This window comes from Octodon degus, unplaced genomic scaffold (genome assembly GCF_000260255.1).
Source record: "Octodon degus isolate 3935 unplaced genomic scaffold, OctDeg1.0 scaffold00075, whole genome shotgun sequence".
NCBI classification, from domain to species: domain Eukaryota; kingdom Metazoa; phylum Chordata; class Mammalia; order Rodentia; family Octodontidae; genus Octodon; species Octodon degus.
The window spans coordinates 3,520,357-3,538,421 of NW_004524651.1; the positions used below are offsets into that span (position 1 = coordinate 3,520,357).

Sequence of the window (18,065 nt, forward strand, 5' to 3'; positions counted from 1 at the left end):
TCATCTGTGGCTACTACCTTTTATCCTTTGCTCTGTTAAGAACACAAGGAAGGGGGCCTGGCCCTAGCTCAGTTCTTTAAGTGGCTGATTCCACAAAGCTGTCAGCCTCAGGTTGCTGTAGTTCGATCCCCACAACTCCAGCCAGCCAAACCTGCCCTGAAGGCATTCGGAGCAAAAAAAAAAAGAACACAAGGAAGATCACTATTTTGCATTAACTAGGACTGTGCAGAAAAATGAGGTAATTTAATGAACTCTTCCTTGGAAATCTTTTACCTAAGATGCTAATGAGCAACTTTGTAATTCAAAATAGACTGAATAGTTTTCACCTTTTTCCTTCTAGTATTTGACACTAACTAGTCCTTATTTTCTTCTTTGCTACATTTCACACTATTTTTTTGGGACAAACTTTTATAATTCTTTTGTGTTCCCATTATTTTCTTTTTGCTTCTTTAAAATTTATTTTTAGTCCTCTTTTTTACAGTCTTCTTCCTCTAGTCACTAAATTATTAAGTGTTTCCCAAAGTTGTGTCTCATCTCTGTTCATTTCTATTTCTAATTTTATGCACATCCAACCTGTTCCTTTGAACTCAACTGTCTGGATCTCTTTCTTCCTGGGTATATAAATTAGGCCAAAGCTAAATGCATGTTTTCATTTTCCATACTCTCCCAGCAGTAATTTGTTTCTTGTCCTTCATAATGGAACTATATCTTTACTTTGTGGTCTAATGAATTCTGTCTTCCGATTGTCAATCATCCATTTCCTTCTCTTCATGTTGATAGCCTGTACTGTATAAGAGATTCATATTCTCTTACCTGCACCATTTCAGTAGCCTGTGAACTGGTTGCTCTTCCAGAGTTCACTGTCCTCTAACCTGGTTGTCTTATTATTGGTGTAGTTTTTCTGAGATGACAGTATTAAGTCACACATTGCTTTTTTTTTAAGTCAGATTTTATTGGTACATTTTAAATATAATGATCACATTCATCGTAAAGAATTTGTACCTGTACATGATATAACTTCATTTTTTTCCATTCCCCTACTCTCCTTTTTAACCCCCTCATCCCCATTTACAAAAGTTTGGGTTTTTTTTTTTCTTTCTTTCATTTTTTCCTTCTGTTATATTGGTCTTTGTGCTAGGGTCTTGCTTTTGTAGCTCAGACTGGTCCTGAAATCACTTTGTAGTCCAGGAATGTCTCGAACTTGGAACAGTCCTGCCTCAGCCTTTTTAGTGCTTGAATTACAGGCCATCTTTTTCATATTCACTTTCTCTTTTTTTACTTTTTCCCTTTCCTTCCCCCTCCTCCCTTCTTTGTTCCCATCCCCATTCAAACATTTTTTTTCTGTTTCACAATACTTATTATACATTTTGGTCCTTATTTGTACTTCTAGTTTCTCAACAGAGAAACAGTACAGTCACATATTTCTTATAGGTTAACATCTCAAGCTTTTGATTTTTGTGTATTAATGTAATGGTCACCTTTTCAGGTGAGATTCGTAAGGTTTGATTTCTTCTAATGATATTCTATAATCTGCTATCCCTTCTTTCTCCACTCCAAATATATTTTCTTCTGCCTCTCTATACTGGACTCTTTATTCTAGTAAAAATGCCATCTTTTGACTACCTCTGGTTGGTAAATTTCTCTCTCTTTTTAGATCTTTGAGCATTACATACTCCTGGCAGAATTAAAATTGACCACTTCTCATCTTCAGAACATACTGCATATATTTTATACCCTTACCATATGTTAAATTTTGAACAGATATTTTTGAATTGCTGAAGCTTCTTAAGGCAAGAGGATCTCAAACTCGAGCCCAGTCTTGATAGCCTAGCAACTTAAAATTTAAAATAAAACCAAACACCTATTTCAAAGTTTAAAAAAATTAAATGAAAAGGTCTAGGATATAACTCAGTGCAAAAGTTATAGGCTCAATTCTCAGTACCACAAAAAAAAGTATACATGTCAGTGGGATACATTGTAATGTTTGATACATATATTGGTATTATAAATCACTTTGTTGGTCTGTTTGTTACTGGGACTTGAACTTGGGACCTTGAGCTTGTCAGTAGGCACTTATGCCACTGAGTTATATCCCTGGCTCCACCTCTTAATTTTTAGTGTCCCAGAATTTAACTATTATCTTCATGAGAACAAGGATGAAACTGATTGTTTTGATTGTGTTACTGATAACCTAACATGGTGTCTGAGATAGTAGTAAATGTTACTTGTTAAATTAATAGGAAAAAGGGTTATTTTCTAAACAGGTGTAAAATGATAAGGTAGTCTTGTTATTTTAAATGTATGAATATTTTGAATGTATGTGTGAAGGTTTTTGTTTTCCAATTAAAGCAGGAAAGTTTGCAAAAAACAATCTACAAGCTGGAAGAACAGCTGCATAATGAAATGCAATTGAAAGATGAAATGGAACAGAAGTGCAGGTGCAAATTCACTTTTATAAGTTATATATGGTTAATAATTGTAAAGCTTACATTCTGTAAACATTTGAAAGTCAACAGATGTAATATGGGAATATAAACCTTGCCATTAGCATACATTCATGAAAAGCATTTTGGCTAAAATTAAAAAGTTAAGAGGACCGGCCAAATAGCTCAGTGGATTAAAGCACCTGCAAGCAGGTACAGGGGCCGAGGGTTCGATCCCGAGTTTGCCATGCCAGCCCCACCCCCAGAGCATGCTGAGACGGCAATTGAGACTGGGTATGGTGGCATGTGCCTGTAATCCCAGCTCTTAGAAGGCTATAAACAGGTGGATCACTACAAATCTGATCTAGTAGTGAGACCCTGAACACCCTGTAGGCCCTTCCCTAAAATACAAAAGAAAAAAAAGTTATGTTTACATTGGCATTAGTTATAGATGTATTTTCCTGAAAATATTTAAAATACATTCTTGTTGGTAGTCTTTACTCTTAAATATGCTCTTTATGCTTCCAATTCATTTAATTCCCTGATTTCCTTAGCTGACTGAAAGGAGGTAATGGGTAGATTCTTTATTTAAATGTTGAGAAGCTTCTACATCCAAACAAAATTTTCATGAATGACTGATGGTAGTGGTAATAAAGGGGATCAATTTGAGAAAGAAAAAAGAATGGCCGAAAAAACTGATAATCATATGAAGATGTATAAGAAAGGGAATTAAAATGAGATGAACTCTTTTAAAATTATATATTGAATTGGTGAATAGCATTTTAAATAGATAACTTTGTAGTGAATTTTAGACTGATTATTACTTGTATTTGTTTTCTTTTGAAAGAGTTTTAAACATTTAATATGTCTTTTCTGAAATGTCCAATACTAATCTATCTCATTCTTCAGGTCCATAAGAAACCTGTTCCCCTGTTAAGTGAATTAAATCAGACATGCAAGCCTAAGTATTATTACATGATTTCCTTTATATGAAAAACACAAAGTATAAATAATTTAAAGAGCAAAATAAAAGGCATGCAACAGGGATGTCCCTTTTGCAAATGAGAAGGAGCCCAAAAGCTAGAGGGGGGCAAAAAGAAAAGGGAAAGAAAATGAAGCTCAAGTAAAGCCACTAGAGCTTTGGACCCTTTATTCCACAAAAAAACTTAGCTCTGTTTGAAGCTTGTCTTTTTCTGTCCTACTTTTAGTCTCTTCCTCACAAAGGAACTGGAAGAATTTGTGAAGAGAATTTATGAGAGTAGGCTAGAAATAATTTGTCTAGAAATTCACCACTACTACCACATACAGATTAAGTCAGGATCTATTCAAGTCTAATTCTCTGCATTCAGATCAGTTTACATTCATTTGTTCATTAAACAAAAATTTGAAGGGGCCAGGGAGATGGCTCAGTAGGCGCAAGGACCTGCGTTCAATCCCCTGTTCTGAAAAAAAAAAAAAAAAAATTCCAGTGTTAGAGAACGTGCCTGCCATTAGTATAGTACTAGACAAGCCATTGTCCCTATGTACATGGAGCTTATAGTGTGATATCTGGTAAGATAGAGAGAAAATGAAATGAAACAGGAGTATATCCAGAATACTGTACATCAGAAGATGCTCGTACCACTTTGTTGGAGATTAGGTAACACTAGAAGCAGAGGGTCAGTGGAAAGTAGAAGGGGAAGAGTATGAGATATTAGGGTTAGGGAATACAGCTCCGTGGAGAACTTGATGTAAGAGAACTTGATAGGCATTAATATCGGAAGGAAAGAAAAGCCTGAAGTGAGGTTGGGAAAGTCAGCGGGATCTGATTTTTTGTTTGTTTGGTTTTTGTTTTGTTCTGTTTTTATGAATTGATCTTGATTTTTGTAATTAATTTTTACTAGTGCATATTTGTAGTACATAAATGAGCACATTCATCATGGGGCACTGGTACATGTAAATAATAACCTCTTAATTCTTTTTATTTCCCCTCCTCCCATTTCTCTCACTCCATTTTTTGGTCCCCTTTCCATTTATAAAAAATTTATCTCCCTATTTCCTGTTATATCTTTTTATTGTTATTCATTTTAATGAGAAAAAAAGATAAAACAGCAATGAAACAGTTTCAAAACAGGTTAGTAGGACAGTTACAATAATTAATACATTGCATATTGTTGTCTTCATAGTAGTTATTCAGAGAACAAGATACATGATATCTTGTCTAAATATTAGTAGAGCTGATATGTCTTTTAATCTTGCTCTTTAAATTATTTGGATTTTTCAAATAAGAGAAACTGTGATACTTAAGCTTTTATGCCTGATTTATTTCACTTAATAGGGGAACAGATCTTTTGGACACAAAGAACGAGGTACTTGATTGAGATATTCACATGAACATATTACATAAACAGCATAGATTTGAAATTGAAAAAAAAAAAAGAAATTGAGACTGATGTACTAAGTCAAAGAAAAAAATTGCAAAGGCAATAGTACACTTTCAGTTGATCTCAAAATTTTTCCCACGTTGTCACATGGTGCAGAGAGATCCATGGCATAAAAATGATTTTAGTAAAACCTAGTTAAATTAAAAAGTAAAGAATGTAGGTGTTCAGTTCTGGGCAAGAAATAATCATTTGTAATTTATATTGTTTTTGTTTTACAGAACTTCAAACATAAAACTAGACAAGATAATGAAAGAATTGGATGAAGAGGTACTGTTTTATTTCTGGAGTGAAATTTTCCCTTTTTGAGATTTTCCTCCTTTCAGATTATTTTCTTTCCTGAGAAAGTTGCGTGTGAATTCTTAATTGAAACAAAACCTGGGAATTACAATGAAAGCCTCACATTGGTTAGAGCTGAAGGTTCAAGTGGTGCAGATTATAGCTTAAGTTTCCTTTGTACAATTTTATTTTGTGACCATGTTGAAACTTCAGTGCCTAAGTGTCAGTGTCTCCCTGATTTCTGTCTCCTATATTTAGACAGGGTCCCCTTCTTAATCTGGCTCTTAACTTATGATCCTCCTCCTGCAGTCTCACCTTGTGCTGGGGTCATAGATGAGTTCTTGAAGGGAGTTAATGTGTTACCAGGGTCAGTCTAGAACTCTCAGTCTGGAGTGATCCTCTCCTGAGAGGCTGGGATTATAGGCATATACCATTGTGCCTAACCTGCTCAGTGCTGCTTGCTCCTTGAAAAATAAACAGGATGCAAAAAATACAGACTAAATCTGGAACTACACCAAAAAGAAAAGAAATAGAAAAAGAAAGAAAGATATAATTTAAAACTTTTTTTTAATTTTTAAATTTTTTTTTGGTAGAACCAAGGATTGAACTCAGGCCCTTGCGCTTGCCAGGGAAGCACTTACTCTACTGAGCTATCTCCCTGGCCTCTAAAACATTTTAAAAGGATTAATACTGACCTCATGTGATCAAATGGGAAATACGTTGATTTCAGAACTATTTGTATTTTTCATGGTTATCTAACAAAAATATTTTTATTATTGGAGAAACATAGGATGAATATTTTTTGATTCAGTAAAGGGTTCTTAGCTATGATACCACAAACTTAATCCATATAAGGAAAACTGAAAAATTGGACTTAAAATTGACAACACTTAACTCTATACAGCTCCCTAGTAAAAGAGAAAAAAAAAATGACAACTTACAAACAGGGAAAAATATTTGTAAATTGTATATCTAATAAAGGGTTTATATCTAGAATATTTAATTCTCAAAGCTTATCAATATATAATCCAGTATATAAGTTGGTAAAAGATAGGAAAATAAATTTCACAAAAAGAAATATAATGGTACCTCTTTTCACAAACTCAGTTTTCTGCATGATTCTGGTCATAAAGCAAACTGGACAAGAACCAAGTCAGATTTTTCCATAAGGTCGACATTGAACCTAACCATTGAATTTGATTTGATTCTTGTCCAACTCAGTTTGTGACCAGAACTGTGGAAATAATCAAGTTTGTGAACTGAGGTGCCACTGTATTATGAATGACAAACATGTGAAAAGATGTACATATCACTAGCCATTTGTCAATGTGATCTATCCACTCTGTAGCTGATAAATAAATATGAAATTGTAGCAGTTCCAAAACTGGCAGAATGTGGAAAAACTGGGTTTCTTGTACATTGCATTTAAGGATGTAAAATGGTACAGACATCCTGGGAAACCATATAGCTTTTCTCCTGAAAAGCTAAACATATAGGTCCGATGTGACCTAGCAGTTATACTCTTGGGCATTTTCTCAGAAAAATCAAAACCTACATCTTCAGAAAAAAATTGTGTACTACCATTCATGGCAGCATTAGTTATAATAGTATAAAACTAAAAATAACCAAAGGATCCTGTAATAGGTGAGTAAATACTTTAGTATATCTGTACCACTGAGTACTAGTCCACAGTTGATACAATTCAAAGAGATAAAATGATAAGGTCTTAGAATTAAAAAGATTTTTTTTGTGTGCAGAACCGAGGATTGAACTCAGGCCGTTGCACTTGCCAGGGAAGTGCTTATTCCATTGAGCCATCCCTCCGGCCCAGAAAGATCTTATTGATCTGTGTCACATTTATAAATCTGACAGCATCTTCCTTAAAAAGCAATTTTTGAAATTGTACAAATTTGGACATTTTTACGTTAGCCCTTCAATCCACTGTAGGCACTTTTCTAAAAGTATTACCATTGTTACTTTTTTGTATGTAATACTGGGAATTGAACTCAAGACCTTGTGCTTGTCAGGCAGGCGCTTACACTGCTGAGCTAAATCCCCAGCCCTTCTTTATTCATTTTTAGTAAACGTTCGTAAGTAGAAATGAAAAGCATTTTTGAAATAGGAATGAGATGGAGGGATTGGTGGATTCTAAACCCTATAGTACCATTTCATTTTTGTATTACTTGTGAAATATGAATTTTTTTAAGAATAGGACATTACCTCAATCTGATAAAAGCCATCAATGAAAAGCCAACAGCCAGCATCATTCTAAATGGACAAAACCTGAAAGCTGTCAGTCTAAAATCAGATACAAGACAAGGATGTCCACTCTTGCCACTCCTATTCAGTGTAGTTCTGGAAACATTAGCTGGAGCAATTAGATGAGAGAAAAATAAGAGGAATAAAGATAGGAAAGGAAGAAGTTAAATTATCATTATTTGCAGATGACATAAAAGACCCCCAAACCTCTACCAGACGACTTCTAGATTTAATAACCAAATTCAGTGGCATAGCTGGATACAAAGTCAGCCCTTAAAAATCAATACTATTTCTATTCACAAACGATAGAATCACTGAGAAATTAGGAAAATCACACCTACATGGTAGCATCCAAAAAATTTAAGTACTTAGGAATTAGTTTAACAAAAGAAGTAAAAGATTTGTACTTTGAAAATTACAGGGGTCCTGCCCCTTAGCTCAGTTCTTTAAGTGTCTGCTTCCACAAAGCAGTCAGGCTCCGGTTGCTGTGGTTCGATCCCCACAACTCAAGCCAGCCAAACCTGCCCTGAAGGCATTCAGAGAAAAAAAAAAAACAACCTTCTCCCATTTTTACAAAAAAAAAATTACAGTACTCAGAATTTCCCACACAGATTTAGAGAAAACATTCTTAAAATTAATGTGGAACTAGAAGAGACTTAGAATAGCAAAAGCAGTTTTGAAAAACAAAGGCAAAGCAGATAACATCACAATCCCTGACTTGAAATTATACTACAGAGCTACTATGATAAAATCAACGTGGTGCTGTACTGGCAGAAAACAGACTTGAAGATCAGTGAAACATTATAAGATGCAGACACAGCTACAAAAGTACTCAGCCACCTTATCTCTGACAAAGGGGTCAAATGTTCACTGGATGAAAGATGGCCTCTTTAATAAATTGTGCTGGAAAAACTGGCTATTAATTAATTTATTTATTTATTTGGTACAGGGTCTCGCTATGCAGCTCAGACTCGTAGCTATCTCAGCCTCCCCAGCACTGGGATTACAGGTGTATGCCACCATGCCTCGTTTTGGTGGCTGGCTCAGCTGGGGCTGGCACAGAATTTGGTATTGGAAATTGATCCCAGGTCCTTGTGCTTGCCAGGCAGGTGCTTAGACTGCCACGCTATTTCCCCAACCCCACACTGGCTTTTTATAAACTAGACTCATGTCTATCACTATGCACTAAAGTCAAACTGAATCAAAGATCTAAATATTGAGGCAGAAACAAAAAATTACTTGAAGAGAAAGTTTGTAGAAATCTTGAAGGCATAGGTATAGGCACAGAGTTCATGAACAAAACCCAGACTGCATTGGGTTTTGTTCACGAACTCTATTGGGAAATACTTCAAAGAATCAACAGTTGGGTCCTTATCTTATTAAAAAGCCTTTGAACATCAAAAGAAATCAACAGAGTGTGAAAATAAAACCCACAGATTTGGAAAAATTTTAGCCAATTGCCCCTCAGACAAAAGACTTCTATTTAGAACATATAAAGAATTGAAAAAAAGACCCCTCGAATTCAAAGACCCAGTCCAAAAATGGACATCTGAGATGAATTCACACTTCTCAGATGAAGAAATAAAAATGGCAAATAAACATATGAAAAAAGGTTCAACATCCTTCGTTGTTTGAGAGATGCAAATTAAAACAACACTGAGATTCCATCAAACTTCAGAAAGAATGGCTATCATAAAGCAGTCAACCAATAACAAATGCTGTAGAGGTTGTTGGGGGGAGGAAAGCATCCTTCTCCACTGTCGGTGGCAGTGCAGACTGATGCAACCACGTATGGAAATCAGTATGCAGATTCCTTAAAAAGCTGAGATTGGATGTCCAGTATGACTCAGCTGTTCCCCTTCTGGATATCTCCCCAGAAGAATTAAAACATCACAGCAAGATATGTGTACCCATGTTTATAGCAGCACAGTTTATAATAGCTAAATCCTGTAAACAAACCAAATGCACATCAACTAAGGAGCAAATTAAAAAAAGAAGTGATATTTTTAGACAATGGAATACTACACAGCCATAAAGAAGTATGAACTTGAGACTTTTGTAGGTAAATGAATGCAATTTGAGAACATACTCATTAGTAAAATAAATCAGGCTCACGTGTGTAAAAACTATTGTCTCCCTGGTGTGAGAAATTGAAATAGTAAGTAAGGTCTAAAATGTATAGTAGATACTGTAAAATAAAAAGGGAAAAGGAAAAGTAAGGAAAGGAAAAGAGAGAGGAATGCAAGTTATGTATGTTTAGTGTCTCTTAGTTTTTAGAAAAGGAAGGTTGCACTGATATCGATTGGATAATTTTTTATGTTCATGTCTTGTACTCTGAGTACTTTAAAGATGATAATATGCAGTATATTAACTTACTGTCCTCTGTCATCTTGTTAGGAAATTTTATCTTTTTCCGTTAAAAAATAGGAATTTTTTGGGGGGAGGAAGGGAATGGGTAATAGAATACTATGTATAATTATTACCTGAACTTTTATAATTCTGATTAAATTGAAGATTCTATTCCAACCCAAATATTTATAATACACTGTGGTTGTCTTAAGCTAATAATATAGTAGCTTTCAATATGAAAATATAGAATTTAAAAGATTGTATTGTAAGTCTTGGAAAATTTTATCTTCTTAGTTCAAATAAGGACAGTTTTCCTGTCTTAAACGTCAGTGTCCACATAATGCTAGAAAATGATCATTAGATGATATACTGTGTGGCCTGAAAATCAAAACCCATCCAAGGCTTCTGTCTGACTTTTTTGTTAAGAACAGAATACGTGCTCAAAAGACAAGAAATACTAAACGCAGTGGTTAACTTTTTTCATAATTTCAGGGAAATCAAAGAAGAAATCTAGAATCTACAGTATCTCAAATTGAGAAGGAAAAAATGTTGTTACAACATAGAATTAATGAATACCAAAGAAAAGTTGAACAGGAAAATGAGAAGAGGAGAAACGTAGAAAATGAAGGTAAATTGGTACATGTGAAACATATTGGACTATCTAGGCAAATACCCTCCCATGTAAATTATAACTTCAGTCCCTAGAATTTGTGTCTTCTAGGTCTTTCTCATGAGCTGTCTTAAATTAGGTGCCCAGGATAGATTTACTGAGCCCCAGTGTTTCAGGTATCTGATGAGCTACATAACTCAGAAGTCCAGTTAAATTTTTTTTTTTTTTTTTTTTTAATGTATTTAGTACAGGATCTACAGGGTCTCACTACACAGATACGAACTCCTAGTGATTCTCCTGTTTTCAGCCTCCCAAGCACTGGAATACAGGCACGTGCCACCACACGCAGTCTCGAGCACTGTCTCAGTGCACCCCAGGGCCAGGGCCGGCACGGCATGCCCTCTCCAGTCGCTGCATCTACCGAAGCAGGCACTTTAATCCACTGAGCTATCTGGCTGGCCCTTAAATTTCTAACACAATAAGTCAGTAAGTAATATTTAGGTAGACTAATAACTATTATCATTATGTACAGACTGAATCTTTGGGGAAGATTTAAATACTGACACCTAAACTACAGAGAGTCTAATGTAGTTAGTATAGACACATGCTGGGCATCTGTATTTTTCATAAACTCCCTAAGCATTTCTAACAGCTTTCACTTCTGAAAACCACTAAGCCAGAATTCCCCCCAATACACATTACTCAGAATAAGAACCCTGAGTAGAATTGCAAAACTTGAACACACATTACTCAAGAAATAAATCACTGGCACAGTTATAACAAGCCCACCAGAGCAAGGCTTTATTTGAACAGGACCTGTGCTGTAGTGCAGGAATGGGGGGCTGTCATTGCACAAGGGGGAGCCCTCCTACACTAAGCCCTGAAATTTCACGTTTCAGAAAGTGTTCCAGATTTTAACAATAGTTTTCTATACTTTTTAAAAATATATTTGGTATAGGGTCTCACTGTACAGCTCAATCTTGTAGTGATCTTCCCGTGTTCAGCTTCCCTAATGCTAGGATCAGGGGTGTGCCACCATACCTGGTCCTGGAAGGGCAGGGCTGGTGCTCTGTTTGGTGCTGGGGGTGGAACCCTGCTCCTTGCGCATGCCTACACAGGCACTTAGGCTCCTGAGCTATCTTGCCAGTCTTTTCTGCATTGTTTAACCCATTGATTTTATTTCTAGTTTATTGTTACATACTTACCTATGTGCATACAATCTTATATAATTTTTAAATGTATAAACAACATAACCTATGCTGGAATAGTGTTTTGTATGTCTGGTAGAATACTATGCAGGATTTTATTTTTTTTAGAGGATCTCCTTATATATTGTTGGGAAAGATCTCCAAGATGTGTATTTTATAAAAACAAACTACAGATCATTTGTATCGAAAACAAGGGTGCTTACCTACATATTCCTAAATATGCATGTGTATTTAGACATATAAAATACACACACACATTTGGCTCAGCATTAGGATATCTGTATATAGACTATTTGGGGGAGGTTATACAAGAACTAGTAATAGGTTTTGCTGGCAAGAAGAGCTAGACAAGAAGGAAGACTAGGAGATGGTATGGATGGAGACTGTCCATCCACTCTTTAGTACCATTTTTAAAAGACTAAACTATCCCCTTTAGCATTCAAAACAAGTACAAATAACTCTCTAGCATTACACTAATAGATGGATCTTATTAAGTCAGTGAAAGAATTTGAGGTATTTTAACAGTGGAAACAAATCCCTTTTTGCATTCTGTATTATGGAATGTTACTCTGTTTTTGATGAATTTTAAATGTACTTTTCAGATGGAATTTGATTTGAGAATTTAGCCATTACAGTCCAAAAATGAATGTCATTTTTTAAAAAGAGATGTTATAGTTCCTCTAATAAAAATTCTTCCATTTTCTAGTGTCTACATTGAAGGACCAATTGGAAGACTTAAAGAAAGTTAGTCAGAATTCACAGCTTGCTAATGAGAAGCTGGCCCAATTACAAAAGCAGGTAAGTTTGTCAAATGAGGTGCCTTTTAAGAAATGGTAAAATAAGTTTGATATAATTCTGTTAAGATTCTATTTTCTTTCTTTTAATAGCTGGAAGAAGCCAATGACTTGCTTAGGACAGAATCGGATACAGCTGTAAGATTAAGGAAGAGTCATACAGAAATGAGCAAATCAGTCAGTCAGCTAGAGTCCTTGAACAGAGAACTGCAAGAGAGAAACAGAATTTTAGAAAATTCCAAGTCACAAACAGACAAGGATTACTACCAGCTTCAAGCTGTGTTGGAAGCTGAACGGAGAGACAGAGGTCATGATTCTGAGATGATTGGAGAACTTCAAGGTAATAATCTTTCTTATTGTAGTAAAATGTACATAGCATTAAATTTCCATTTTAATCTCTTGAGTGCACAGTTGACTGCTATTAATTACATTCACAGTGCTGTGTAACCATCACCACTTTCCATCTCCAGAAATCCTTTCATCCCAAACTCAAATTCTCTACGTATTCAACAGTCATTCACCGTGCTCCCTCCCCTTCTCCCTGAGTAACCACCATTGTACATTCTATGTCTGAGGTCCTTATATAACTGGAATCATATAGTGCTGGTTTTTCTTTTTTTCTTTTATCTCATTTTTAACATAAGTTTACCTTCTAAATTAGTTTTACATAAAAGATAATTTTTAAAAAAATTTTTTTATCATAATGCCATTATAAGGGCCGGGAAGATAACTCAGTGGAATAAGTGCTTGCCTGGCAAGCACAAGGTCCTGAGTTCAAACCCCGGTACCACAAAAAAAAAAGATACTCATAATGCCTTCATATAGAAAATGACTTCATTGAAATAGAAATTGTTATCATTCTCTTTCAGGATAATGTCTACATTGGTATAACATGTAATTCCTGCACTCTCGCAGCAACTCTGCGAGGCAGGCGGTATGGATATTTTCTGATTTTTATAGCTACATTAATTGGAAATGTAATGGGAAAACTTACCCCACTTATGAAAGCTTTTTTTCTTTTTCTTTTTTTTTTTTATACCAGAGATTGAACTTTGGACCTTGTGCTTGCCAGGCAGGCACAAAGACCCCTGAGCTATCTCCCCAGCCCCACATTTGTGCAGTTCTTAAAGTAAGACTTAATTGAGGTACAGGGCATCAACATTTTAAATCATGAGACTTCCTCATGCATTGTCTGTAGAAATAGAAACACAGCTGCACAAATAGAGTCCCAGTACAATAGTTAGGTACTTGGGAAAGTTAGAACCAGACAGGTCAACAGTCATGGTGAATCTAAAAGACATAAGGTTGAATATAACAGGGAATAGCTGGGCCTGCTGGGTGGTGCATACATATAATTCTAGCACTCAGGAGGCTGAGACAGGAGGGTCTTTGTGGAGTTCAAGGTCAGCCTGAGCTGCATAGTGAATTCAAAAACAAGCTAAAAACAGAAAACCAGTGAATAAAGTAACCATTTTAAAATGGTAAATAGCATTCAATCTGTTTTCAAAAGATGTCTGGCTTTTACCTACTTGTTAGATATCTTATTTTCTGTTCTGTTAGTAGCAGCAGTCGTACTCCATACTCAGAACAGATACACATGGTTGTCACCAGACTTCACAGGGAGAAAAGGCCCATTGGGAGAAGGAGACTGTATTTTAACCTTAGTCATAGATGGGAACATAGTTTGGGTCCCATGGGATTTGTTGATTAGCCATAATTCTGTGGAGAGAGGTCAAGGTCAGTTCTTGTGACTATGGAGACAGAAATTAGGATCTCCCATTGGTTCACAACTGAAGAGTGTTGTGCAATCTTCTTCCTCAGGCACCAGGCTTAAAATAAAACTGAGTATCACCAAAAAAGTAGTCTCCCTGTGTGTATTAGGAATGCTCCATACTTAGGGTTAGATTTTCTAGGCCTTTTATATACTGTTTAGACATTTGAAAATCTCATCTCCTTTCTGTGTCCGTAAACCACAGAGATTTGGTTACAGAAATTTTCCAGTTCTAAAATTTTATTACCTGCTTGTATGATTTAAGTTTTGAACTGCTTGCTTCCAAGGCAGAGGCTCATCAACAGTAGTTTTGTTGTTTGGAGGACAGGATCGCACCATGTAGTTCAGGCTGGCCTTGAATGTATTATATAGCCCAGGCTGGCCTCAAACTAATGGCAGTCCTCCTGCCTCAGCCTCTTTGAGGGCTGGGCTTACAGATGTGCACCACCATGCTCAGCTAACAGTGCTTTTTAATAGGATCTGTTTTTTAGGTACTGATAAAGAAAATTTGTAGCAGGGCCATGGAGATGGCTCAGTGGAGTAAGTACTTCCCTGGCAAGCACAAAGGCCTGAGTTCAATCCCTGGTTCTGCAAAAAAGAAAAAGAAAAAAGAAAATTTGTAGCAGAATTTATTGTTAATCTTTTCTGAGTGCTTTTCTTGTTTAGTTTTGAACTTGAATACAGATCAGACCTTAAATGTTCTTTAAAAATGCATACAACTTGGATCAGTTTTGGTGGCACGCACCTGTGATCCCAGCACTTGGGAAGCTGAGGCAGGAGGATCATTGCAAGTTTGAGACCAGTCTGGACTTTGAAGCGAGCTCAAGGCCAACCTAAACTGTATAGTGAGAAAGGAGAAAGGAAGGGAGGGGAGGGGAGGATACTCCTAACCTTTAGGGGTTTGTGTTCTTTGATTTTAGGGAACATGCTTGGGAACAATGGAGGTTAAGAGCAGAATATATTTATTTGAGGAAAGAAAGCTTCTGGCTGAGAGACAGAAAGGGACCCAAGTGAGTTGCTAAGGAACCTGCCTTTTCTTGAGACCCCCCCCCCCCGGAACCAGGGATTGAACTCAGACCCTTGCACTTGCCAGGGAAGCGCTTATTCCACTGAGCCATCTCCCCGGCCCCTGAGACTTTTTTTATAAAACAAATCACAGCATGAAGGCAGGTCCCCAAGGTGGGCAGAATGGGAAAACACAAGACCTACATGAGGTGGGACAAAAGTATGATCAGCCAGTAGGATTATGGGTATAAGTGCTCGGGTAAAATGGATTAAATCAAGATCAAGTAGGGAAACAAGTCATTGGACATGAATACGTAACAGGAACTTTTCCTGTAGGGTGTTGGGTTAGTGACTTTCTGGCTTTTTAAAGGTGAGACATGCTTACTTAGGATATCAATCCCTGATGTTTATCCTTAGGAAGTATCTGAGTGCATTTGTTTTACTTTCTGTCTCGGGGTTGACCTTCAGAGGAGGTTCCTGTCTGCCTCACAGTTGCAAGGTATCTCATCTGATGCTCTAGCTCCTTTGAGGGTTTAGTCCTTCCTGTCTGACTGCCTCTAATATTTACTTAGCTGCCTACAACAGTCCCACCTCAGGAACCTGAGGCAAGAGGATTCCTGGGAGTTCAGGGCTAGTCTGGGCTACAAAGTGAGTTCAAGGCCAACCTTATCTGAATATTGAGATCCTGCCTCAAAAAGGCAAAACAAAACAAAATTGTACACAGTGTATGTAAGCTCCAATATAAAAATTTGTAGTGTTATTTAAAAGGAAACATACAGTTTTTACATTAATCTTTAGCATTCTCAAGACATTTTAGGTCCTTCAAATATAAATTGCTTTCAGTTCAGGATGTTGGGTTTCTGTCAAGAATCATGATTGTGAATTAAATGTCCTCTGTGTACGCTAGTGGGCTTAGTAGGTACCTGTGAGACTTAACCATGAATAATTGGATCCTAAATATTTTAGGCTTTGTAGACCTTATATGATCTCTGTTTCTTATTCCTTTTTGTGTTGTTTTATAACTCTTTAAACATGGGGGGAAAAATGCTAGTTCAAGTCTTTGTAGACACAAGCTGTGGCCCTGAAGTTTGCCAACACCTAGAGTAGTTTATCTGTTAGGCTACCATTACAGAGAAAGCAAGTGTCCAAAGGCCATAGAGACTGGGCCAGAAGATAGCTCGGTGGCATAAGCACCTGCTGGCACGTGCAAGTTCCTGAGTTCAAATTCAGGTATCATAAAAAACCAAACAATAAACACCACGACTGTCCAAAGCCCATAGAGAATTAATGTAGATGAATGGGTAGAGAGAGATCCAAGTGTCATGGAGGATTGAAAATTTTAACTGAAATGATAAGCTTTTCATCTGTTAAGTTTATCGATGATTCTTTAGATTGAAATGTAAAAAATAACTTTTTTTTTTTAAAATATCTTTTTTGAGACAGGGTCTCGCAGTGAGTGCAGTTCAGGCTGGCCATGAGTTCACTTTGTAGCCCAGGCTGGTCTTGGGACTTGGAGCAGTCCTCCCATCTCAGCCTCCTGAGTGCTGGGATTACAGGTGTGCAACACCATGCACAGCAAAAATAGTTTAAAAATAAACCACTTTTAGAAGGTTTTTTTAGGGCTGGGGAGATAGCTCAGTAGAATAAGTACTTGAGTTCAATCCCTGGTACCACAAAGGAGAAAAAAAAAAAATTTTTTAAATGAAAACTGCAGTATTATTTGTCTGATTTTTTTTTCTTTAACTTTTTATGTCGGAAAATTTCAGGCTTCTTTCAAAGTAAAGTACCATAATGTGATCCCCCATGTACTCATCATCCAGCTGCAGCCTGTCATCCCATAGCAAGACCTGTTTCATTTTATTCCTGAACCTCCCCAACCCAGTCCTCTGAATTCTTTCAATATCTCTGAAAGACAAGAATTAAAAATAAAACATTGTACAGCAATTAACCACTAAGAAGAATATATGCAGTGTATTATTTGTTGAAACTATACTTTCAATTTGATTTGAAACTGTCTCATTGCTATATGTTTATCAATAAAACTTTGAAAAGAAAAATAAATAAATAAATAAAAATAAAAAATAAAACGACTGTAACGTCATCATTGAAGCAAAAAAGCGGATAATTGTTTAATATTGAGAAATACCTAGTCAGTGCTCGAACTTTTCCAGTCTTGCAAATTTTTGCTTATATTGCATTTATTTTGCTTTAATTAGAATCCATTCAAAGCCTGCATATTGTATTTCACTAATGTGCCATAAGTGGTTAAGTTTATACTTAAGTGTTTAAGTGTTTAAGTATACTTCTTCAAGTTTTTTCCCTATGAGTGTCTCCCATTCGGAATTTTGCTGATTTTGTCTGTTGGTTTTATAGACTCCTGTAGTGCCTTAAATTGGAAGTTCAATCTAGACCTTGACATGTCTGGAGGCTTTCGTTTCTGGTAGGACTTTGGCAGAAGTACTTAAGTATTAGTGTTAGGCACTAGGAAGCATGGAAGGTCTGGCTTTCTTGCTGCTGGCAGCAGTTAATAATTATTGCCTAGAGCCTGTGTGAGCCCCTGGTATTTTAAAATAGGCTTTGTTAGAACAATTGCATTCTTTAAAATTTCTTTCTGTAAAAATGGGGTTTGGTTCCATAAGTTTTAAAAGCAATTTTATTAGACATTGTGCAGTGTCTGACACATTCATAACACTTAATAAATACTTTAAGTACCTAAAGGATATCACTTTTAAAGAACATTGAAGGACTTGGTAGGGTGTGATTTCTAGCCCACGCTCAGGCATCATGTCTTTGATCACTTACAAAAGAATGGCTATGCATTGCATAATATTAAGTTATATTGATATTTTTATTACTGTATATTGTGGTTATTATGTATACTATCCAGAAAGCTTTCTGCCTGATGAGACAATTTAATACATTTCTAAAATTTTTTTTTTTTTTTTTT

The 18,065-nt window shown here is 36.2% G+C and overlaps 1 protein-coding gene across 1 annotated transcript in view; it reads left to right on the plus strand.

Annotated features, from left to right (window-relative positions):
- Rock1 (Rho associated coiled-coil containing protein kinase 1) overlaps positions 1-18,065 on the plus strand; it is a 118,784-nt gene that overhangs the window by 59,887 nt on the left and 40,832 nt on the right. Inside the window, exons 12-16 of the mRNA XM_023720398.1 lie at positions 2,350-2,438; positions 5,065-5,113; positions 10,223-10,358; positions 12,255-12,346; positions 12,436-12,703. Coding sequence (XP_023576166.1) covers positions 2,350-2,438; positions 5,065-5,113; positions 10,223-10,358; positions 12,255-12,346; positions 12,436-12,703 — 634 coding nt within the window. The remainder of the gene's footprint in view (positions 1-2,349; positions 2,439-5,064; positions 5,114-10,222; positions 10,359-12,254; positions 12,347-12,435; positions 12,704-18,065) is intronic.